General features: G+C 46.0%; 1 protein-coding gene across 1 annotated transcript; it reads right to left on the reverse strand.

The window, feature by feature from the left end:
• Window positions 1–1819: 1819 nt before the first annotated feature.
• LOC129691938 (cytochrome P450 2U1) lies at window positions 1820–14963 on the reverse strand. The gene is made up of 5 exons (XM_055628132.1): window positions 14502–14963; window positions 9547–10185; window positions 7110–7271; window positions 5243–5410; window positions 1820–4290 (listed from the first exon to the last, which is right to left on the reverse strand). Exons 1-5 carry the CDS (start codon window positions 14947–14949, stop codon window positions 4112–4114), a joined length of 1596 nt encoding a protein of 531 aa, XP_055484107.1. The 5' UTR covers window positions 14950–14963; the 3' UTR covers window positions 1820–4111.
• Between the last annotated feature and the right edge of the window lie 9699 nt (window positions 14964–24662).

Below are 24662 nucleotides of genomic sequence, written 5' to 3' on the forward strand. Positions count from 1 at the left end.
AAATGCTTTCTTTTACAAGAGTTGACTTGGTCATGGTATCTCTTCACAGCAATACTACAGTGACTAAGGCAGCTAATGAATCATTTACTGAACAAATACCCGTCTTAACAACATAACAAAGCTAAAGCAGACCTGAGGGGGCCAAACAATTGAATTTCTGCGGCTGAGATGTCTACCCAGGGGTTGCAGCCCCAGTCAGTGGGAGACATCCCTCAGTGTAAGGTTCGCCCACTTGATTGCCTAGAGGGTCACACCATTGCCTTGCCACAGACTCACTTCACTCTCCATTTGCTCAGCTGGTTCACCCAGCACTTGCATAGAATGAGGCACCTGCTCCACCACAAGGCATAGCCTGCCCTTTGTATTCGGTGGGTCAGAGGTGGGAGAGATGGAAAGGGGAAGGGAGATGGAAAGTGGGATGTGGCAGGTGGGGGCGACAGGAAGTGGAAGGGGGAAGCTGGGACATAGAAATGAGAGATAAAAGAGAACGGAGGTGGGGGAGATGAGAGGGAGAGTAGGAGAAGGGGAGAGAGATGGGGGAAGATGGGAGGAGGGGGAGATGGGAAGTGGGAGGTGGGGAAAAAGATGAGGGAGAAGGGAGGGGGAGAGACAAGAGAGGTGGGAGGTGGGGAGGCAGGAGGGGAGCTGAGAGACACGAAGTTCAACAACATAAAGACACTGGAAAGGCTCTGGAGGAAATAAGCTGCAAATGAGGTTTGGGAGTTCTTGGAAATTCAGTTTTAACAGGAGCTGGAATTGGTCCTCAAGCGTTACCCACAGGAGGAAGAGTGGCTCTAGAAAAGCTGGGGCGGGGGGGGGGGGGAACTAGCTCATCCATTGTCAAAAAACGATGCTTCCAGTATTTAAAGCTCCATTTGCTGAGGGAGGAAGGACCAGAAAGGGGCATCATAGGAAGACTGGTACAAAAAACACACAAAACAACAACAAAAAACCAACAGAGGGGTACATATATTTGCCAAAGAGAGGGAGATGGGGCTGGAAGCATCTTGAGCAGCACATGACTTCAAGGAGAGAGACAGACAGTGTGCTGGAACACTGTCTCCAGGCTCCACAGAAGTGTTTCGTTTCTTTCGCGTCAGCCCTCACACATGAGCTCCATCTTCCTTGGTTAACAGCATTTCAGCAATAGAACTGAAGGCAAATGCTCTTCTTTTTTTTTTTTTTTTCTAGCTCTAGTCTTCAAACAGATAAGGGAGCTTCAGAGAATGCACCGGGCAGCACTGCAGACGCCCAAACACACTGTCTCAAATAATCAACAATAATCAATAATCTTGAGGTGATGTCCCCAGCTAACCTCTAGGGGCAGGCACTTAATGACTTGCCACAAGAGATTTACACAAGAGGCATCCTTATCTGTGCAGGGGTTTGTGGCGAGATAGAAGAAAACCAGTTAAGAGGCCCCTTGTTCTTATAAGAGACTCGGGTTCAATTCCCAGCACCCACGTGACCAGCTCACAACCACCTGTAACTCCAGTCCTAGGGGTAGACCCTCTTCTGGCCTCTGTGACACTATGCATGCATACAGTACACAAATGTATATTCAGGCAAAACATTCACACACACAAAATAAATTATAAGAAAATCTGGCTTGCTTGGGCATCTCTCTGTACCAGGTCCTCTGAGTGTGAATCTACTCCGAGGGCATATTTTAAAAAGTTACCCTGTCTGAAAGTCATGCCTGGACTAACTATATAGTGGAACCCTCTCTCCTGTCTCCTCTTTCATTTTGACTAAAATTTGGTAAAAACAGCAAACTTCTAAGCAACTAAAAACAAACACAAACGGATTTAACACCATCTTCTTTAAATAAAAGGTTTAATAAGAGTACCAAAAGCTCCATCAAAGTTGAGGTCTAGACCTCGTTAGACTTAGAAAATTGTTCACGTTTCAGATGAAGTGCAACATGGTAAAATAGCAGGAGGTTCAGGAAAAGCACAGGCCCTTTGTATCGGGGCATGTTAAAGGGTCTTCAAAGTGCAGTAGCTTGAGGCACGGTATTATACTGTTGGATAAACTTGGGATTCTGACGTCATCTCATGTCCGGCAGAAGTCCTTTTCAAGTACGATGTGAAGTCTTTGGTTAGGGGTTCCAGAAACCGAGGTGGGAGTCAAGGAGTAAGGAGCTTGCAAATGCCGAGGCTTAAAAAAATCCCGGGAACTTCAGGTCCAGTTAAACTATGCTGCTTACGGAGCAGGATGATGCATTCAGGCACCACCTGAACAAGGAGTACTGCCTCAGTCTCCACACATTCAGTATGCAGGCCTCAGAAACAATCTTCAGGATACCTAAAGATTAGCCTGTATTTCACTCGTCTGCTTTGAAAGTGCTTATAATTTATGAAAAGGAAAGCAGCATGGTGGATAAATATGAAGAATGTAGGATCAAAAAATTCATCAATACTTGGTTATACAATAGTTCGCATTTTCCTTTTTCCTCATATTAGATCTTTATTTTTCTCATATTAGGTCTTTGTGTGCTATGTTTTTGGCAGTTAAGGCACCACTCTAAATTTCCCTAACATGGTTACTTCACATGACAAACAATAGTCTAGCACATTTTTAAACACTGGCTTAAACAGGTAGGGAAAATCATACTGTATTTTAAAACTATCCTGAACTGACGGTAATAAACATGTAGGCTTTTCCCCTTAATCACCTTCCCTAACTCACTCCCAAGTTGCCTGGGCATCTACCAAGAATAAGGCATGGTGAGGAGGCAGCGGTGTGAAGCCTGACCCGAGGAGTCAACTGGGATGAAGAGGAACACAGGCAACCGAGGCTTCAGGACCATGTGGGCGCAATACTTAGAGAGGCTCAGAAAGTGCTTTCCAGTCACAAAGTAGAGTAGCTTGGAGACCCCGTGATGGCACTTTTTAATTATGGGCCTTGGCATTGCAAAGCCTCAGCTCCCTTAGTGTGAGGATGCCGTATACAGTCAAGCAAAGCATTCAGTACAGAGCCTCCCTAAGAAAGGCTCAGCGTCACCATGGTCCCTTCCCAGTACCATGGGGGATGGGAGCAAGGAGCCAGACACAAGCACACTGAGATGTACACTGTTGACTATGAGAGATGGCTTTGCTACCCATCATCCTCAGCCCTGGCAGCAGAAGGCCAACAGTAGTCAACCATTACGGCAAGTACATTCCCAGACTGCCACGAGGCCCCTGAAGGAGCCATTAGAGGGTCCTCCTGTCAAGAAATGGCTTCTTGTTTTGGAGAGTGTTCAAGTCAGTCAAACTGTGGCTGGTGATGCAACACGAGAGGAGGGCCCAGAGTCATCTGAATGAGAAATCTCTTCTTGACCAGCTCTACGATTCCATTATCAAATTCCCCAGCCCGGGATCCAGGGCCAATTCCAGGCAGAGCGGGGCCTCTGGACTCGGTTAAGCGGGGCGGAGCTGGGCTGTGCGCCAGGCTCAGTGCTCATGTGGACAATAACCTCAAGAGGCTGTTTTTCTTTTCCTCAACACACTGGGCAAGGGGACAATTCATCTTAGCTCTATAAAAAGTAAAGAAGACAGCCCTAAACAAAAAAAAAAAAAGATACTTACAAGACATGCCCAAAGAAACTGACACTGAATCTATACTAAAAAATAAAATAAAATGAAAAAACCTCTGCCTCAGTATAACTCAGGTCTGCATCCCTTTCTAACGAAGTGTCCATGTTGAACACACTTCCTTGTTGTCTAGGACCTTGAAAGATCTCAAGGCAGACCTACTCCTGAATTGCCCAGCATTTGCTAACAGCAGAGATGCCAGGAAACGTTCAGTCCTCCTCAGAAGTGAGGAGAGAGAAATCTCGCTACCCTCACTTTAGGATGTGATGACAGAGGCTGACAGATGAGAAGGTCTGCCTCCCGATGGAATCTACACAACTAAATCTAGCATCCATACTTTCCTGTGGGCATCCCCAGCTCTGCAGAGTCCTGCTGAAGAGGCCTCGGTGGTGTGACACCCTCTCCCTCTTGGTCTCTCCTCTGGAGCCTCTCCTGTGTTGAGTTGCTGGGACCATGCTCCAGAGCAGCAGGAAGACTGTCTAGGTAGGACACGGATTTGGCCGCTGTCCCCTCCTCTCTTCTCAGTGGTGTCTTCATCTCTTTGAGACGGTTACATTAAATGGGTGTGGGGCTAATGTTAGACCAAATCTTCCAGTCATGATGGGCTTCTCGGATCCCTCAGGTAGAGCAAAGGTGAAGCTCTGCATCAAGCTCACGAACATCAGGAATAGCTCCATCTTTGCCAGCTGCTCTCCCATACACACCCGCTTCCCTAAAAGTGAGACCAGAGAAGGAGGAACAGTTATGATACAATTGTTTTGTAGCAAGTGTCTAACTGGAGTCTGTGGATAACACAGTCTCCTTCAGTTTATCTGTCCACACAGCTGGTTCACCCTTTGACCTCCTAGTCACAGGGACAGGAACTAGGGATGGATCTGGAAGGGCAGCCACCCTGCCTCTTGCCTTTCTCCTTACCTCACCCTCCCTGTGACCTGGAAGAAAGTGAGATCAAAGTTTCTGGAACTTTCTGTTCCCACAGAAAGAGCCTTGAGAGCCTTAATCTAGGAACCTAAAGAAAGACCTGAGGAGAGAAAAGCCCTCACCCCCTGCCTAGCAGATCAGGGGTGCTGTTCTCAGACCTCCAACATGGTAGAGACTCTTGCTTAGACCTGACAACCTGAGTTCAATCCCTGGGTCCCACATGGTGGAGAGCTGACTGCTTCCTGTGAGTTGTTCCTGAGCTACACACACATGCTGAGGCAACTGTCTCCCTCCCCACCACAAATGCACACATAAAATAAATAAGTATATAAACTGTAATTTAAAAAAAAAAGTTGTTTGTAACTCTAATAGTTCCTAACCTCCCCGCTTTTCGGACCCCAAAGAGCCTAAGCAACCAGGAAGGGAAGATTCCTAGTTATAAAGATTAGGCCCAGCTCCCTCCCTGCTTCTTTCTTCTTTCTCGAACGTGCACAGAAACAGAACACAGCACTACTGAGTAACCTCTGTCCACAGCTCCACCTGTTTTTATTTTTTGAAGAAAAAGAAAAAAGGCTGGGTCAGGAAGGCAACTCAGTAGCTAAGAACTGACTCCCCCAAGTTGCCTTCTGATCTCTATACCTACACTCCCACAACCACATCTCAAATATGCGTGTGTGTACACAGACACACACACAAAATAATGATGAAGTTAAAAAAAAATTATAAACCAAGGTTTAACTGACCGATCCCGAAAGGAATAAATGTTTCTCTTTTCAAAAGCCGCCCCTGCTCATCCAGGAATCGGTTAGGACAGAAGTCATCTGGCTTCTCCCAGATGGCTGGGTCTCTGTGTATTGCCCACAGGTTGGGTAGAACAATCGTGCCTTTAGGAATAGTGTATCCTTGGAGGACTGCAGACAACAAGCAAGAATAAAGTCAGTGCCACGCTTTCACTAATAGTTCTCTTTACTGTTTTAAAATATTTACCCACTGTAGTTGGCTGAGGCCAAACTCTGAGGTTCCTGAGGAGAAGGATAAGATTGTATCAACCAGCAGTTTTCCGCTGCTCCACCCCAGACCCAGTCTGAGACAGGAGGAACTGGGCTAGGTGTTAAAACAATGAGCTAAAAGTTAGGCCATTAAGACTTACAATCAAGAAAACACTCAAACAGAAACAGGACATTCCAGGTAAACTTTCCCCAAAATGTATACCTTAAAATTTACACAGAATGTGTCTTGGATAGGGTTACTATTGCTGTGCTCAAACAGCATGACTTAAGCAAGTTGGGAGGGAAGGGTATATTTGGCTTACACTTCCATGTTCATCACTGAGGGAAGTCAGGACCTGAACTCAAACAGAGCAGGAACCTGGAGGCAGGAGCTCACGCAGAGCCATGGAGGGGTGCTGCTTACTGGCTTGCTCAACATGGTTTGGTGAGCCTGCTTTCTAATAGAACCCAGGACCATCAGCCCAAGGATGGAACCACCCACAACGGCTAGGCCCTCCCCCATCAGAAACTAATTAAGAAAAATGCCTTGTAGCAATCTTTCTCAACCTGTGGGTTGAGACCCCTTTGGGAGTCAGGTGCCCCTTCCATGGGGGTCGCCCAAGACCATCAAAAATATCAGACATTTACATTATGATTCCTAGTAGTAGAAAAATTAGTTACAAAGTAGCAATATATACATTATGGTTAGGGGTCACCAAAACATGAGGAACTATATTTAAGGGTCACAGCATTAGGAAAGGTTGAGAACCAGTCCTACAGGCTTGCCTACGCCCAATCTTATGGAGGCATTTTCTTAATTCAAGTTCCCTCCCCTCAGATGACTTCAGCTTTTAGTTCTATGTCAAGTTGACATAAAACTATTTCCGCACAGAATGGAGGAGATTACAGGCTTTTCTGCCTACACAATAGTATGATGGGGAGGACAAAGGTAAGAGAGCTTCAGGGAACTCAACTCCCACTACTACCAGCTGACAGGCTAGCCAGTATCTCACAGGTGCTTGGCTCTTCCCTGGAGGATCTAATTTGCAGTCTGGGCTGTCTCTAGAAGCCTTAACCTTGCCCTCTCCATCAGCCTCTCATTCTCTTTCTTTGTTTCTCTCAGAGTTGTCCCTGAAGCCACGATTCTCCTGCTTCAGTCTCCTGAGTGCTGGGATTACAGGTGTGTGGCACCTTGCCCTATAAAGGGAGTGGTAAAGACATTCTGAACCCCACCACGTGGACGTATTTCTCTGCCGGTGTAGGTTAAAGTTGGTGACCCTAGAATCAGGCTGGACCATTATTAATTATTCAACTTTGAAATAATTACACTTGGGTTGCAGAATTTTAAAAACCCAAGGGGGCTAATTTTTGGCTAAAATGCGTAATTCCACATGTAGAGGGCGTTTCTGACAGCCACGGGAAGACTAGACGGGTCACTGTCAACTCCAGAGTTTCTTCATCATCTGTGTTGCTAGTTAAGTGTGCATGCACTGGAGGCCAGGGGCTACCGGCAGTGACTACAGTGCCTGAACAAATGATGTCAGTTAAGGTGGAAACAATCCCCAGACCCCCTCTCCACACTCAGGAGACTCCCTCAGGGGCATGCAGGCTCCAGACTTGCCTGTTTTCTCCGAGGTCATATGAGGAATGGCGAGTGGTACCACCATGGATAGCCTCTGCACCTCCATGATGGTGGCTTCTGTGTATGGCATGTGGGCCTTGTCTGTGAGGGAAGGTACTCGGTCACGACCAATGACCCTTTCAATTTCTTCATGAACCTTCTCTATGCAAAAAGGAAAGAATAAACCACAGATAAGCCTGGGAGAGTTAAGTCAGCAATGTTACGCAAACTGTACCTACCAAGGAATCAGTTGGCATGGTAGCCTGATTCAGGTCGAGACAACGAGTCACTGGGGGTGAGGCTCTGCCACACCCGGGCTTTGGAGGATGACAGAATAGACTGGGCAAAAGAAATAGCACTGTGGGCCTAGGGCACCAACACTAACCCTCATGTGACTCTCTAAGCTGTGACACCATGGGGAAGTCCAAATAAAACCCAACGGACACTGCCTTTGCACCTGCTAGTTGAGAACATCCCTCAAAAGCCTGTGGCTGCAGGTTTGTTCCCTACAGAGTGTCATTATGAGGCAGTTCCTTGCAAAAGGATTGAGGTCAGTGGGTATGCCCATGGAGAGAATGGCTCTGCCCTGGCACCTCCTCCTTCCTTCTCTTTTTTTCTGCCCTGAGGAAACTCACCACTGCAACGCCTTGCCTTACCATAGGCCCCACTGCAAGAGTGCCAACTGGCCATGGATTGAAGCCATGAGCCAAAATGCTTCTCTCTTGTCAGTTATCAGTCACACTTTGTTACAGCATTGAGAAGCTGGTTAACACTGAGTTTATATACATGTACCTCTCACCAACCTGGATTCTTGATACTCAGAAACTTTATAAAAACTTTATAAAACTTTATAAAGCTGTTATTTTAAGCAACTAATTTTTGGGGTTAATCTGTTGCTTAGAACTAGCTAGTTAAAATAGCCACAGTGACATCTGTGGTGAGAAAAAGAAAATAGACCCTTCAAGCAGTTCACGACTCCACGCTCTGGTGCTTTGTAAACGTGACTCCTTACAGTGTCTTCGTCTGCTTTCAGTCGCTGTAACAGAACACTTGAAGCTGTGTGCTTTATAAAGAAAAGCTTAACTCACATTTTCGAAAGCCCCTCTTCGATTACACCATACCTTGGAGGATAACATGATGAGAGCAAGTGAGAGGGAGAGGTCATATGGCAAATAGGAATCCAGAGGGAACCAGGGGCCAAGTCTCCCCCTTTCATACTAACTCATTCTTAGGGAACTAACAAGGGTCCCGTAAGGGCTACATTAACGTGTCTGAGGATGTAAAAATGGTGTGAAAAAGTCATGCCTTTATACTTCTCCCATCACACACTCGAACTCCTCAAAAAGGCTGGTCTCCAGACTAAGCTTTCTCAAACGCCTATGACTAATTACCTTGCTATAGATATCTCAACGGTTCCGTGGCCTCAATATGACACCACCAAGGACCAAACCTTTGGGGGATACTGTCAAATCACATCCAACTGACAAGCACTTGGCAGCAGGGACTCTACTAAATATGGGGAAATACATCCTGAGGTGCAGTCCCATCTATCTAAGTACGGTTTGATGTTGCAGGATAACACTTTAGTCAATCACAGGACACACAAGCCAGCGTGGGTAGTTAACATGTACTCTGTGATGCTTGCATAATGATGGCATCATCGAGTGACGTATTCTCAGGACACGGACCCATTACTAGGTAATATGGGTGTTAAAATCAGACCAGCTGACTTTAGGCAGGGGGGATGTGACTGAGGAAGCATGTCAGAGTGCTGTGGCTTCTCTGGCTCTGAAGATAGGGGAGAGGACCACAAGCTGAAGAAGCTGGAGATGGCAAGGAAAGGAATTTTCCTCTGGGGCCTCCAGAGAGCAACACAGCCCGGCCAGCACCCCACCTTTAGCCCAGGGAAGCACAGGCCATGCTCCTGACTTAAGAGCAAATTCAGGTTCGTTTAAGTGACTGATTTAGTAGTGAGCGCTTAGAACTGACGTGGAAACCAATACACCACACTCCCCATGCAACCAATATTTACTGCCACCGCCCGCCACCCGCTGTCCACTGGGCTAGTGTGGCACTACCGGCTGGCTGTGACCTTCACTGACTCTTTCGGGGTTGGGTTCTCCATTTCCAAAACAAGATGAGTAAGTCTAGATGAACGTGATGACTCCCTGAGCTATAAAACACCCTACTTCTCTAACGCTCCTTCACTTTCACAGGTTTCACAGGGAACCGGAAGACAGAGACTAAAGCAGGGGTGGGCAAGCTACGGCACTAGACCATCTAGAAACCTGAGGCTTCACTGTTCACGTCTTAAGCTCCCTATAAAATGCAGGTGTTGGTTTTGTTTTCCAACCTGGAGACTTGAGGGCCTGGAGCCAGCAGATCCCAGAGGCTGCCACCCGCCTCTACCCGAGGAAAGAACAAATCTATCAATTACTTTGCACATCGGGGTTCACGGACATGTACAGCAGGCACCAAAGCAAGGAGTTGGTTGTGGTGTCAGTGCCAGCGACGAAGAGGTCCCCAATGATGTAGAAGAGGTAATCCTCATCGAAGCTGGTGCTGCTGTTGCTGGCTTTCCTCTCTTCCTCCGCGTGCAGAAGGTACATGTCGATGAAGTCCTGGGGGTTGCTGGCATCCAGAGACTCCTGATGCTCTTTAACGATGTTTTTAAGGAAGCGGGTTATGTCCCTTTCAATCTGCCGTAGTTCCTTAAATGGCCCAAAGGGAAGGTAGTAAAACCAGGGGCATACGTTGATCAGGAAGAGATGGCCGTGTAGGCAGATTTCTAAGCCCCGAGCCATGAAATCCAGCACCTTCTTAAATTCCCTGTTGGTGTAATCGAAGCGTTGGCCGAAGCACAGGGAGCAGATGATGTTGGAGACAGCATTGCTGATGACCGGGAAGGGGCTGAAGGGGGCGTCCCCATGCTTCTGCATTTCCTCTTTCACATACTTGAACTCCTCAATAATTTTGGGCTCCAGGCTGAGCTTTCCCAAACCGAAATGACGAAGTGTCGAATGGGAGAACTTCCTCTGCTGTTTCCATATTGGGCCATAGTGTGCAAACACAATTCCTGCAAAGGATAGAGACAGGAAGGTGAAAGCAAGGCCTGGAAATAGCAAATGGGATCTACAATGAGGTATATTCTGAATTTTCAAGACTCATGGCCAAAGTTTAAACACGGATAAAGAAAACTAGTCAAGTTTCATTATAGAGACATTTGTTTCCAATAAAAGCTGAGACTAAATTAGGATAACTTGCTCTCAAGTTGTTATTTATGGTAACTTCTGGTAAAATGAAAAGCAGTGAGTTTTGATGCTTCAAAGTACTGTTCACTTAAATGGCCTTATATTTCAAAACAGTAGATTCAGGCTTAGGAAACCTTTCAAACAAAAAGCACCCATCCTCCAAACACCCATATTCTAAACACCGTGAACAGAAGCATAATCAGAGTAGCAGCCTGACACAAGAGCAGAGACCACACCATTCTTCCCATTCAAACTCCAGCCTCTGGGATAGAGCCGTGTACAAAGACCATCAATAGCTGCATCCTATCTCATCCTAACGCATACATCTCCCAACGCTGACCCCAACAGAACCGCACCTAGATGTTCCAACCGTTATCAAATGTTTCTTCTATCCTGTCACCCACTTCATCCTCCTCGTTTTCATGATGTCTTTTCTCGTCTCAGCCAGCTCTCCTTCCCGTGGGGAGCAGATGAAGTCCTGAGCAAAACGTGTGTTACTGACATGAGCACTGCCATGTTAAGGAGCCCCACACCTCAGCCTGCAGAGCCGTCCACTGGTCCACGCGTGGATGCTGACAGTGTGTGCGACAGTACCCAGGGCAGCATTCCCCTTCCTGATGTGATAGCCTGGAACTGCTCTTCCACAGAGACCTCCTACCAAGATGAGCTGATTGCACCTCCTTTGCTCAGCCGTGAACAGTAACCCCGCCTCCTCAGTTCAGATGCATAAAATAAATGCAGTGAGTTTTCCGGATGCTGGTTGTGGCTCCCCATCAGTCTGCGCTGTCCACCAGATCCTAGCTTCTCTGTAGGTGTGTCTGTTCTTTCTTCATTCCCCCGGGGCCCCAGTCAGGTCAACTCCAAAGCAGTGCAGGTCACAGCACCTCCCTTCCCCCCCACCCCACCGCACTGATTATTTTTCTAGTTATTGTGAGCAAATACTTTATGGGATGTTATATATGAGGGAGAAAGGATTCACTTTGCTTCTGGTTTGCGGGCGAACGGCCCACGGTGGCTGGACACACACGGCTGTGTGAGCAGCCAGCAGAAGCAATAGCTTGCTTGCTTACACCCTCGTCAGGGAAGAGAAAGTTTCGATCCTGGCCAAGCCACACTTAAGGCCGAGGGACCAGCTTCCTCCAGCTGGGCTCACCTCCTAAAGGTTCTACAGCTTCCTAAAACACTCCACAAGCTAGGGCCAAATGTTTAAACGCATGAGCCCGTGAGGGATGGGCCACATTCATACCACCAGCGCCATGTTCCGAATCCTTAGCTTCTGGTGTGCACTATACAACTGCAAATTAAAGAAAGACTGGGTTCTGTTGTCGAGTTATTTTATACTCCAAATCCCTCTATAAGGTGTCTTTCAAGGGAGGAGGTTCAGCTCAGTAGTACAGTGCATAACCAGCATGCTAAAAGCCCTGGGCTCAACCCCCAGAACAGGGGAAAAGAGAAGCTTTTGCATGCTTGAATATGGACTTCCCCCAAATTTTACAGACATCAGTAAGGGAGCAGTGATGAGCCATAAACTACGGATATCTTCACATGAATAGGCACTGTCAAATTACTGTCCTAAGTAGATGAAGGGTGGAGCAAAAGTATATCCACAAGGATATGAACAGTTGTCACCACTTGATACTTGTGATTTTTATTTTTTGCCACCAGAGGGCGGAAATGTATCTCATGTGATTTCCATTAGCGGTTCTGATTGTCAGCATGGGGCAGAGCAGCTTTACATAGGTCATTGATAGGTTTCTTATTCCAAGATTCACTGTGTGGAGATTTCCTTCCTATATATTTTAAATGCATAGCTAACTGCCTCTCTCATGTGAATTTTTTTTTTTTTTTAGTTTTTAATGGTATTATTTGATAAGCATAATACCATTTAAAGATACCACGTGTTCATGCAGATACCTGTGGGAGCCAGAAGAGGGCATCATGTATTCCCTGCAGCTGGAGTTAGAGGTGAGCCACCTAACATGGATGCTGAAATCTGAACTCAGGTCTTCGAAAAGAGCAGTGCGTGCTCCTAACCACTGAGCCATCTCTCCAGTCCACATGTACACTTTTATTTATTTATTTATTTTTTAAGATAAGGAGTTACTCTGAAGCCTATGCTGGCCTTGAAGTTGTGACAATCCTCCTGACTCAGCCTCCCAACTGCTAAGACTATAGGTATGTGCCACGGTGCCTGTCTAGCTTCTTTCTCTTTCTTTCTACCTTTAAAAAATAAAATTTATTTTATTTTATTTTTTTATTGCTTTTTGAGGCAGGTTTCTCTGTGTAGCCTTGGCTGTTCTGGACTTGCTTTGTAGACCTGGCTGGCTTCAAACCCACAGAGATCCAACTGCCTCTGCCTCTCCAAGTGCTGGGACTACAGGCGTGTGGCACCTCACCCGCCCCGAGGTCTTTTTCATTATGATTTGTGCTGGACATCCTAGTTTAGAAATCCCTTTCCACCAGAAAGTCAGAGGTGTTGACTTTGAAAACATATTTCTGTTTTTTAAAGATTTATTTTCATTTTGGCTACACATGTTTTATTTGAACGTATGTATGTGTACCATGTGTGGGGGGGTGCCTACGGAGAACAGAAGAGATTGTTGGGTCCCCTGGTACTGGAGTTACGGTGGTTATGAGCTGCCATGTGGGTCCTGGGAACTGGAGCCAAGTCCTCTAGAAGAACAGCAAGTGCTCTTCGACACTGAGCCCTTTCTCCAGGCCCCAGATTTTGATTTTCTTCATGCTTCATTCTCTATGCTTTACCACTAATTCCTATAAGTGAGGTATGAATATAAGTACTTTTTCTGTATAGATAACAGGAGTGAATAAAACGTGTGACTAGGGGTATGAGGAGCCCAAAGGAGAGCCTCGGTGCGCCCCATGAATCCCTCTCTGCATTATTCCATTGCCTTCCTTTTACCGAATCAGGAGCTCATCGCTAGGCTGGGAGCCAGAAAGCCAAAGCCATTCTCCTGTCTCAGGGTCTAGACAACAACCCAGAACACTGTCTGTTTTCTGTAACCCCAAGGTCAAGTTGCCACTTTAATTGCACAAAGGACGGAAAGAACACTGCAAGCTCAAGCCAAAGATGCATCTCTTTCTCTTCCTTCACTAGCGGCCACATCAGCCGGGTATTCTCGGTTTAGATTTCACTCTAAAGAATCCTGTCTTAATCTAGAAGTGTCTTGCAGGGTGGCTGTCAAATGTCCATCTTGAACCCACCTCTAGCCGAGTAAGATGCAGTGCAATGTGGCGCATTCATCTTCTGTTTTCCACAGAGGCCGGAGTGGTCTGAGGAACAAGAACTAACTACACTTTATATAGCATTCAAATTCTCCCAGCGATCAGCCCTGTGCTTACCCCTGCCTGCCTGGATTACAGAGCCTTTCTGAGGCCCTGCGGAGTGGGGGGAGGATCCCATAGGAAAGTTAGGAATGGGGTGAGGGAGGGGATATCAAATTGTGAAGCCCGGGGCCACCCTCCTAAATGGAGGCACATGTGCCATCCACAATGACATAAAGTGATGGCTTCAGTTTTGTACTTGAGTGTCTAAAAGGCAGAACACAGGATTGGCAGGGAGGTACTCATGGGGCTTGGAAACAGAACGGAAACTCTGGCGCGTAAGAAATAGGCTATCTTAAAATATCCATTGCCCACTCCCCCCCAAAAAAATTAAGTCAACTTTAAAAAAATTTAACCTCAGGCAAGTTCTTTAGACACCAGCAGAAAGAAGAGCACATTCCTTGCCAAAATTTTCGCGGGACTTATAAGCCAACATATTAAGTTCAACAGGCTCCTAGCTTGGTTTCTGGACTCTCTTAAGGAAAACTATCTTAGACTCTTGGAACTGATAGTCACTGGGTGAAAAGACTTTTCTTCCCTTTTCCAATGCGGCCAAAGTTTAGAAACGTTGAGCTCACAGACTGAGTGAGGAAGCCGCGCCTGGGACAGAGGAAGTAAGGCTTCCAGAAGAGTGGCCCCTGTTTTCACACTTTGCTACCCTGTCCCTCGCCTTAGAAGCCGCGCCTCCGGTCCCTGTCCCCGGTGCCAGGTGCAGGGCAGGGAGCAGGTGGGCAGGAGCAGGTAGTCACCTTCCGCCCCAGCCGCCCCGGGGGAGGTCCGGAGCTCGCGGCGCGCTCACCCTTCTCCTTGGTCAAGATAGAGATGAGCGGCATCCTTGGGCGGTCACTGAACACTTCGGCTTGCTGCACCAGCGCCTCGCGGACGCTGTGGAAGTCGCTGAGGACCACTACCAGCCGGTGGCCGATGAAGAAGCTGAAGACGTTGCCGTAGACAGCGGCCAGCCTGGCCAGGTGCACGTGCCGGCCCACCGTGGCCGCCTGGCTGCCCGAGCCCAGCCAGAACTGCAGCCGCAGGAAGCGCGGCACCAGCAAGTGCCCCAGGTTACCCACGAGCGGCCGGGGCGCCGGCCCCGGGGGGATGCCGCATGCGCGCTGCCAGCGCAGCCAGACCCAGCCCAGCAGGACCGCCAGCCCGCAAAGCAGCAGCGCGCCTCCCGCCGCCTGCACGGGCAGCCCAGCTCCTGGCTGCTCCCCAGCCGCGGGACACGGGTCCCCCGGCGAGGACATGCTCTAGGTGCCGCCGGCTTCCAGCCTCGCGGCAGATGCGCTGGGCCGACAACTAGCCCGTAGCGTGGCTCGAAGGTCAGAGGCGGGGGAGGGCAAGGTGCTTCCCGCTGATTGGCTGCGCTGCGTGCCCCTCTCCGCATCCTCCAGTCAGCTGCTCCTGTGTAGGGTGGGGGCGGGACGTCCTACCGGACAGCTGGTGGAGGGCGGAGGCCCCGGGCGGCAGAGCAAGGCGGTCCTGAACCTTTGTTTGTTTTGCCAGTTTTGTGCACTAACCATAGCAGCCTCCTCCGGAAAGTGATAGCTTACAATATATCAAAATCCCCACAGGGTAGGGTGGCTGACAGCTTTATTTATAGGCGTTAGACCAGACCCGAGACGGGGAGCTCATAATAAAAAATATGATCCGTGGATATTCCGACAACACGGTCCTTGAATCTGCTCTTCGATGGCTCCTTCCTGCCATTTACAGGCCTGGTGCTGGTGCTTTCTCTTGGGTGGGGCCTAGAATTGTCAAGGTTGAACCCGTTTTTATTTCTATTTTGAGTTTCCATGTAGACCGGGTTGGCCTCACATTCAGAGACCCACCTGCCTCTGCCTCCAGAATTCGAGTACTTAAAGGTATATGTACCGTGCCCGCCCAAGGTTGAACCGACTTTTATAGCTCTTTATTTTCTGATGCTGGGAATCAAGTCGCTATGGAAGTGCCCTACCCCTGATTCACATCTCCGGTTCTTGTGTTAGACATCTTCTCACCCCATACACACACATTTGGAACACTGTGGAGTATTATAGAAGTGACCAAAGCTTGAATGGTTGTGATTTCTTTTCATGTTACATTTTTTTTCCTACAAACAAGTGGGATAAGCTAAATTCAAGCTTACCGTTCTCATACCATTTTTTGACATATTTATAAAGTACGCAGATATATTTTCCCTTCTCCCCTCCGCAAACTAAAAAAGTCAACTTTACATTTTTCTGCAATTAACTGTTATCGGGTTCCGTGTGTGTGCGTGTGTGTATGTCTTTAAAAAAGATTTCTAAGTTAAGTTAACGACATTAAAATTTTAGTTATTATTTTGTTGTCTTGCGATTGGGTGTCCCTGTAACTCATAACCAATCCAACCTTAAATTTGGCAGTCACCCTGTTTCAGCATCCCAACCTTTGGAATTATAGAAGTGCCCCACTCTACCCAGGCATCCTGTGATTTTTTTTCAACTGCTTGTTGGAAGATAGTCTCTATTATGCCATTTCCTTCTCTTTATGTCCTTCTCTCTAAAACACTCACCACTACTATCTTTCTTTACAGGCAAGTTCAATTCACAACTTATTTTAAACTGTTTAGTCCTTTTTTTTTTTTTTTTATAATGGCACCATAGAAACCTATTGGACACATTTGTTTGCCTTATTTTTTGCCCTCGATGCCAACTGCCCAGACTGCTGCAACTTTGGAATTAAGATAGTTACAATCCTTGCACAACTTTATCCAAATAAAAGTGGACTCTGTTACCTTTGAAATTCTGCCTTCCACTGAGATTTGGGTTTTTCAAGGGGGTTTCTTTCTTCATCTCCCTTAGAACCATCACAGTGCATACATGCAACTAATTCTGGAGGGTGTTTGAAGATAGGCCTACTATAACATCTGACAGTCTGCCTCTTGTGTAAGATACGGCTACATTCTTGATGTTTTCTAAATGTTCTCTTGTTTTCACTAATAGCTCTGTATGGCAGATAGAAGTGTTATACAGATTTATTTCTGTATGCCCCAATTTATATATCAAAGAACCAACCCCCAATACCTTAGACCCACATTTCTAGAAAGGATTGGATCACGTATAATTAAGTTAAAATAAGGTTATGTGAGTGGACCCCTAAGATCAATTGGATGGGACCTAATCCAGCATGACTGGAGACTATGAAGGGACAAGGGCACGGAAGACGGGCTATCTGAGGGCCGAGAATATAGCAATAGCCTCACAAGCCAGATCTTGATTTCCAGCCTCTGACCCTCTTGCCATTGAGCCACCCTGTCTATCAATAGCCATTGGTAGCAATCCTATAAACTCATATAAAATGCCATAAGTGTTCTTCCTAACACTGGGTACCATTTAAAGCCTTAAATATAACTCATCCAGCTTCTTAGGGATGGATTTTTTTTCACCCCAGTTAAATGCAGGACATTCTTACAGGAGCAGAAATGTCTAAAAGGCTACTGCACCACCAAAGGCCACCCATCATGAGTGACTGCTCATAAAAGCTGGGAACCTGGACTACACGTCACAGATTGGAGGCAGCTCAACAGATTGAAAAATGTCCTTTGCAGGTGCCTCAGTTGGTCTAAACCTCTTCCAGGCAACTTAGCTCGTTTCTACTTCTTCCAGGCACCTTGTCTGGTCTGCAAATCTTCTTTGCAGCTTGACTCTTGCATCTGAGGAAGACTTTCAGCTTTTGTTGTTCACCGTGGCAGGGAGAGGCCTACTGAATCTGATTAGCTTCAGGGACTTCCTGAAGCTGCTTTGAGTTGTTTACCTTCCTGCTTCAGGAGCTTTGTGAAGGATAGAATGTTTGAATCTCAAGGAAACTGTTACACAAAAGTGCTACCTCTTCCCCTTTAAACAGGCTGATGAAGTTACAGCCAGGAATAGTACAGGAAGAGAACACAGAAGGGTCTTCTGGGTTGGGAAGCAAGAGAGACGGTGACAGCATTCGGGAAAATGATCTTTTTAATTGAAGCTCCAAGTATGGTTTTAAACCAATCAGTTGCCTCCTGAAATCCTTCTGCTTTTACACGGGTTTTGGCTGAAGCTGTTGGTAATTGTATATGCAAAATATCAAAGCAAGCTTGTTATCAAGAGCAGTGTTAAATCACTCAATTTGTAAAACCACAATTGTGCAACTGGTTTGTAAGTCCCTGGAGAAGTACACCCCACACATCATACTCTTGCAGGTTCAGTGAGCAGGAACAGAGAGGATTTGGGGATTAAAAAGGTTTTGCAAAATACCAATGAGAAGAGAAGCAGAAACACTGTTAATACTGGTCAATTGTACAATGCCACTGGGCTTGACCTCAACCCTTCTCCACTTTACGTTCTTACTGCTTAGTTTGAATATGCTCCTTTGAACATGTGCTAGGTATTACATACTTTTTTCCCCCTTTGAAATCAGGGTTTTCCTGTGTAGCTCTAGCTGGCCAGAACTAGGTACATCGACCAGGCTGGCCTTGAACTTACAGAGATCCACTGGCCTCTGCCTCCAAAGAGTTGGAAATGAAGGTGTGTGCCACCATGATAGCTGCCTACTTCTTTCGATGCAGGACCTCCCATGCCTTCAAAGGCTGACTCTGAAGCTGAGATTATAATGTACCTACATCAAATATAAGGGTTCAGTGAAACAATCAGCACATTGGCTACTGCTTTGTTGCCGCTCATTAAGCTGTTGAGGCCCTCCCTTATAAAACCTGTGAAAGACCCCCAGGGGGTATCTTTCGTCTGAGAGACCCCCTCCCCAAAGATCAGCGAGTCCAGGCTTTCGGATGCAAATAGCAAGAGGCTTTATTGGATACACAGGTACCCGGGCGGAAAGTCACTCAGATGACTTTACGCGCCTTTCCGGGCAGAAAGCTGGGTTTTTTATAGGTTTTGAGCAGAAGCACTGATACAGAAGCAAAGCGAGAGGCATAGTTACAGGGAACTGATTGGCTCTTTTACATGAAACCATAACATGAATCAAGTTGGCAGGGACATCAGAATTCCAGGAACTGGGTGGTCATAACAATTACGACGGCCTTGACTAGTGCCGCCATATGTTGCTTTTCCCAGGACTCTTATCTCAGCCGGACCACCTGTCAGATATCCCATGAGGGTGGTCAGGACAAAGTTGTTTTGTTTTTGGCTCAGCTAGGGCAGCCTTGACCGCAGAAATCTTGAGGGGAGTGACTGACTTAGCTGCTGGATTTTCTCAGAGTAATTTTTAGTTCCCATCCGGCCTTTACTATTTTTCCCAGAACTGTGGTACACTGCAAAATGGCATTAGCTATGTCTAACTCTGTTTAACTCAGGGGGATATGGGGTCTTTCACCTGGAGATCAATGTGCTGCCTGTTTTTGGATCATTGGCATCTCTGCCAACGCTTCCCAAGGCTGGCTGCCAAGCTTGGCCAAGGTACTGTTTGCCACCGGTAGCTTTTATTGCTTTGTGTGATGGCTAAGGAGACATGCTTATCTTCTTCTGCATACCACTTTTATCCCCCTTCACCTTCTAAGTTGCACGAATTCACTGTGATAGACTTTGAGTAGATTGAGGCAGCCCCTTGAAATGTGGAAGTCCCAGCATAAAACCAGAATTTCAAAGGTAACAGAGTCCAGTTTTATTAGGGCAGAGTTGTGCCAAGATTGGGACAAATATCTTGTTTGATTGCAAAATCAAAACAGGTCAGGTGCCCTGCAACTGGGACAGCGGGGAGAGAAGAGAGCATGATCCCACTGTGCAGTAGAGAAAAAAAAATCACCGTGCAGGGCACAGCATGGATATATCTCAGCAAACCTGTCATGCTGAGAGAAGAAGCCCGATCAAAAACAGTATATGCCACATGCTTTCATCTATATGAAGTTTCAGAGCTGGCACTGAAAGGGTTAGACTAACTTTGTAACCTGTATGTCTTCTAAAGCCTATAGTTTTGAGTTTTAGGTTCAGGTTAAGCTAAAGCCTTAGTACCTTTCCAGAGAATGGAAAAATGTGACCCTATCTATGAGGACAGATAGAAAAAAAGGCAAGCAAGCAATGACCTTCACTCAGCAAAAAGAAAAACTCCTGTCTTTGAGATAGCATTGCTTAGCAACAAACCTAGACTTCTTCTGAGTAGCTTTTGACCTCCAGCCAAAAGTCTGTAGCCCCTAATCTTCAAGGATGAGCTAACCACCCCCACCTTCAATTGCAGCTGCATCCAACACTTGGCAGGACTGACCAAGCTTGAGCACCTAAGACTAACCAATTATCTTACTTTATAGCTTCCTCGTCCAATCCTAGATTGCCAAGACTGCAACTTCAAATCTCCCGCAATTTTTCTTTTAAAAACCTAAAGGCCTTTGTCTCCCGGTGCCACTCTTTGCTGACCGGCAGGGGTGACCCCATTGCGCAATGGTTAATAAACCTGTTGCTTTTACGAGTCTTGGTCTGGAGGAGTTTCTGGGAAGGGCGCAATCTTAAACTCCTGAGCTGTGAGACCCCAGGTCTTACAGCACAACTAACCAAGGCGATCAGGATCAGAGCAGGCAGTGGAAGGGCAGGGAAGGAAGAGCTCGCCCGCAGTCCTTAGGGGTGTTCTGGACCTTCATACCTGTTAGTGATCGTGAGACTGGTTAACCGATATTCTCTGCAAGAAGTTTATTAGGAGGAAGGGGGGAAGGGGGAAGCAGGACATGGTGGGGAGAGAGAAAGGGGGCACTGAGAGAGAGAGAAAGAAAGAAAGAAAAGAAAAAGAGGAGGATAAGAGAAGAGAAGAGAAGAGAAGAGAAGAGAAGAGAAGAGAAGAGAAGAGAAGAGGGAGTAAGAGTGTAAGAGAGAGACCACATGTCGGGGTTAGCCCTTTAAGGGGCAAGGTAACCACGCCTTCCAGGTGTGGCCACCTGGCTGGCGACACATGATGACATCATAGGTTGCTGGGTAATCCAGGAGCAGGTTGTGTTCCAAAATACTAACAATACCCACGTTAGTTATATGGCGTGTGCATTTTACTGAATGCAAACGGAAGCATTTCAGTATAGGAGCATTGCAACTCCACAACATAAGTAAAAAATAAAAATAAAAATGAATGGAAGCCAGTGTCTGGAAGAAAGGCATGGAAGGGAGGTCAGAAGACCTCCCTTGACATCTGGGATGTACCCACTGAGAAAGGGGCACACAGACTGTGGTACGTGATGTCCTGTTGTAGAAACAGGAGTGGTCGGTGCTTGAGCATGTGAGTGAGTAAGGTAGAAAAGCTGTTTGAAGGGAGAATTCCTTCAAGAAATACTCTTAGTTACCAACTGTACTTGTTACTGATTCGTGGTGGTTTATTTTTTCACTGTTGAAATCCCTGTTGTTCCCCCACTCCTTTCTTCTTTCCATTTAATATATGGAAACTACAAGGGCCCTAAGCCCAGACCTGACTGAATTTTGAACACAAGCTCTCTGTGCTCCATCTCAAGTGGACTTTCAGCATTGAACCTGACCTATAAGAACAATCAGCAAACCCCAAAAAGTAAAATATGTTTACAGGGTAAAGTCGAACCATTTGCTTCAATAAAACATGCTCCTTCCTTGGTTCAAGGTAATTGTACTGTGCCCGGAGCCCAAGAATGAAGCTCACTCCTGTCGGTAGGATCAAGGATATTGGAAGGGTTTTTAAAGGATTTTAAAAAGAGTTTTTGTAGAAAAATAAAAAATGCAGGACATGTAAAGGAGGAAGTACTTTTCATGCTTTTACTGTTACTACTCAGAGGTAATTTTTATTGAATTATGTATCTATTGTCATCAGAAGTATTTCTATTTACAATATTAATATATTTGTTGACACATAAATGAAACATTTGAGGTAGAGGGCATGAGGCCCATACTCACAGACAGTACTAAAAAACAGTACTAAAAAAAACAGGAACACAGAGAGAGCTTTGCAGCCAGTCCTGAAGATACCTATAAAACAGGATCAGATGAATGGGGAGGAGGTCCCCCCTATCAGTGGACTTGGCAAGGGGCACGGTGGAGATGAGGGAGGGAGGGAGGGACTGGGAGGGAATGAGGGATCGGGACACGGCTGGGGTACAGAGTTAATAAAATGTAACTGATAAGAAAAAAAATAAAATACAAAAAAAAAAAAAAAAAAAAAAAAACAGGAACATTAAACTCACATGCTTTTTCTCTTCTAAGGAAGGGCTTTATACTTGTTTTCTATCTAGAAGGCCAGGAGTGGCTGTTTATTAGCCTGATAATCTTTTACTGTCTGTAGAGCCAGGCCTTACATGAATCACACATTCTTATGAAAAAGCACCCACGTACTTTGCAAAAGAGCCTTACTATTATGCTCATTACAAACCCTTCCTCCCCAGACTGTTACCGAGAGCACTGTTTCTCAGTCAATAGAAGCCATTGTTGTGCAAGAGGTATGTTGCAAAAGAGTTTTGATGTAGTCATGCCTCAAGCTTTGTTGTGATAATTGCCATGAAGAAACCCCATTCTAAAGACATACCATGCTTTCATATGTTAAAAATAAAAAGTTCCCATCAGACTCCAGAAGTGCGAAACAGCCCTGCTAACTCTGTCGTGCTGAACCGAGTTTCCATCATGCCTCCCATGGTTTGTTTCTTACTTGGCCATGATACTTCTAGAGACACCCACTGCTTAACATTTTTCATGTTGTTCTCCCATAAGTTACATTTAACATAAATGGTTCAGGGGTCAGAGCCTTTCCTTGTAAATGCCCAAATAGAAAATATATTGGGCTGTGGAATCCATATGGGCTGTCCAGTGTATGTAGCTCTGTACCAGGGGTAGGAAAGCGGCCATCAACCATACATAGGTGAATGACCACGGCTATATTCCAGTGAAATATTATAGAAAAGAGGCAGAACTAGCACCCAGCTTCCGTCTGCTTGCTGATACTATTTTCAGCTAATACTGTGACCTATGCAGTAGATGAGGCAACTGCTCTACCACTGATCTAGCTGCAGGCCTGTCTTCACTGTGGCTTTGATTTGCATTTTTCTGATGGTTGTTCATGCTGAATGTCTTTGCGTGTACTTTTTGGCCACTGATAAATATCCTGTAGATGGCTATTCGAGATCTTTCTCCAGCTTTGAGTTGAGTTATATTTTGGTGTTGATTTGGGGCACTTTCAATATTCTGAGTATTAATTCTTTATCAGATATGTTACACACACTATTTGGTGTAAGATATATGAGTGTCCTTTGGATACACAAAAATTTAATTTCAATAAAGTTCAATTTTTTTTTTCTATTACTGCTTGCTTTGTGGCATCATACTTGAGAAATCAGTATGATTTCTCAATCCAAAGCCTTATGCTCCTTGTAAAAAAATCTTATAATTTTAGTTCTAAAGTCTTTGATACATCCTTGGTTAACTTTTATAGTTGGCAGGAGAGTCTAAGGTTTTCAACCTTCCTGATGCTATGACCCTTTAATACAGTTCCTCATGTTGTGGTGACCGCCAACCGTAAAATTATTTCATTGCTACTTCATGATTGTAATTTTGCTACTGTTATAAATTGTAATGTATCTGATTTGCAGGATGGCTGACATGCAACCCCAATGGAGTCATGACCCACAGGTTGAAAATCACTGGTTGAACTAATATCATTATTTGAAAATGGACATTTATCCAGTTTTATGGATTTCTAGTTGATTGTAAGGGGGTATAGATTTGACAGTTTGTGTGTGCTTGCTTGTTCATGCTGTAGCACACATGTGGAAGTCAGAGCTCTCTTTACATCACGTGGGTCCTGGGGCTCAAACTCAGGTCGTCAGACTTGGCAGTAATCCTTTCTACCTGCTGAGCCATCTTGCTGGGCCCCCAAAGTAAATCTCACTTGTTTTTGTTGCTTCCCATAGATTTCATTATCACCCGTCTAAAGACATTTTTAGTTTTCCCTTGTGGGATGATTTTTTATGTTCAAGCTTTTTCTCTTCTTCGCTTTCCCAAAAGTTTCAAATGTACACCTAAAGGAATTTTCTCTCTAACCTACTTAACTTTGTCTTCTGCCCATATGTATGTTCCGGTATCCTGCCAGACCCAGGTGTTTTCTACATCCACAACAGCGCCAACTCAGCTACCCACAGGTGCTCCAGCCTAACCTCGAAAACTGTGTCAAGCTGGACCTACACTTTCCCTGCTAGCCACAGATGTTCTCACAGATCCTGGACAGCAACAAAACAGCCTGCTCTTCCTCGATTTGCTCAACGTATCAGTCTTTTGACCCTCTATCGCCATCCCAATGTCAGCAGGAGGTAGCAAGAAAAGATTCTTTGCCCCTTATCCAATGCCCCTTATTATCAACAAAAAGCTGGAATGGTGTGCTTCAGATGAGGGACAAAGTGCTCCAGGTTCTCCCAGGATTCCTCAGTCCCTATCTGCTGCAGAGCATGAGTGACGTGCCCCCCCCCCCATCACCTCTGCTCTGAACTTTTCAGGAAAGGGACTTCCCTTTCACCTTCACTATATAATCTGGACATTTTGGTGCTCTTGCTTTTTTTTCCTCTCTTACCCCCTTGCATGGCGACCAGTAGCTGCTTCCAATTAACCTACATTTATATACTTTAACTTGCCTTACATGAGAAATAGGCCAACATATGTATTCCCACCTCACCATCTCTCTCTAGCTCCTCCTCCTCTTCTTTTTTTTTAATTAAATGAAAAGGGAGGAATATTATGTTGTCATGCAGGCAATTCAACTGGCCTGCCCTCAGGGGCTTTTAGGGTCCTGAAAATGTCCTATGTCAGCACCTGAGTCCTATGTCCTCACCTGGGCCACTTCCACCTGCTCTCTGCATTGGTTTCTCTCCCCTTCCCTCCTCTCTTGACTTTCTCTCTTGGGGGGAGGGGCCCACCATCCCTCTCTCTTCTCCTAAGCTCTCCCACTGTCTCTGTTTATCTCTGTCTCTTTCTCTCTCTACTTTCATGGCCCACTCAGGCCCTAACTCCTGTCCCTATTCCTTCCCCCAAATAAA

This window comes from Psammomys obesus, unplaced genomic scaffold, assembly GCF_907164565.1.
Source record: "Psammomys obesus unplaced genomic scaffold, mPsaObe1.curated_primary_1811, whole genome shotgun sequence".
NCBI classification, from domain to species: Eukaryota; Metazoa; Chordata; class Mammalia; order Rodentia; family Muridae; genus Psammomys; species Psammomys obesus.

Bases quoted from the DNA above. Each gene is read 5' to 3' on its own strand.
- LOC129691938 (XM_055628132.1), bottom strand. From the start codon at position 14,949: ATGTCCTCGCCGGGGGACCCGTGTCCCGCGGCTGGGGAGCAGCCAGGA. The intron at 7,272-9,546 runs GTAATTGATAGA...CTTTTTGCATAG, and splicing joins CGTGAACCCCGATGTGCAAA to AGAAGGTTCATGAAGAAATT. The intron at 5,411-7,109 runs GCAAGTCTGGAG...TGTTGTCTGCAG, and splicing joins TATGACCTCGGAGAAAACAG to TCCTCCAAGGATACACTATT.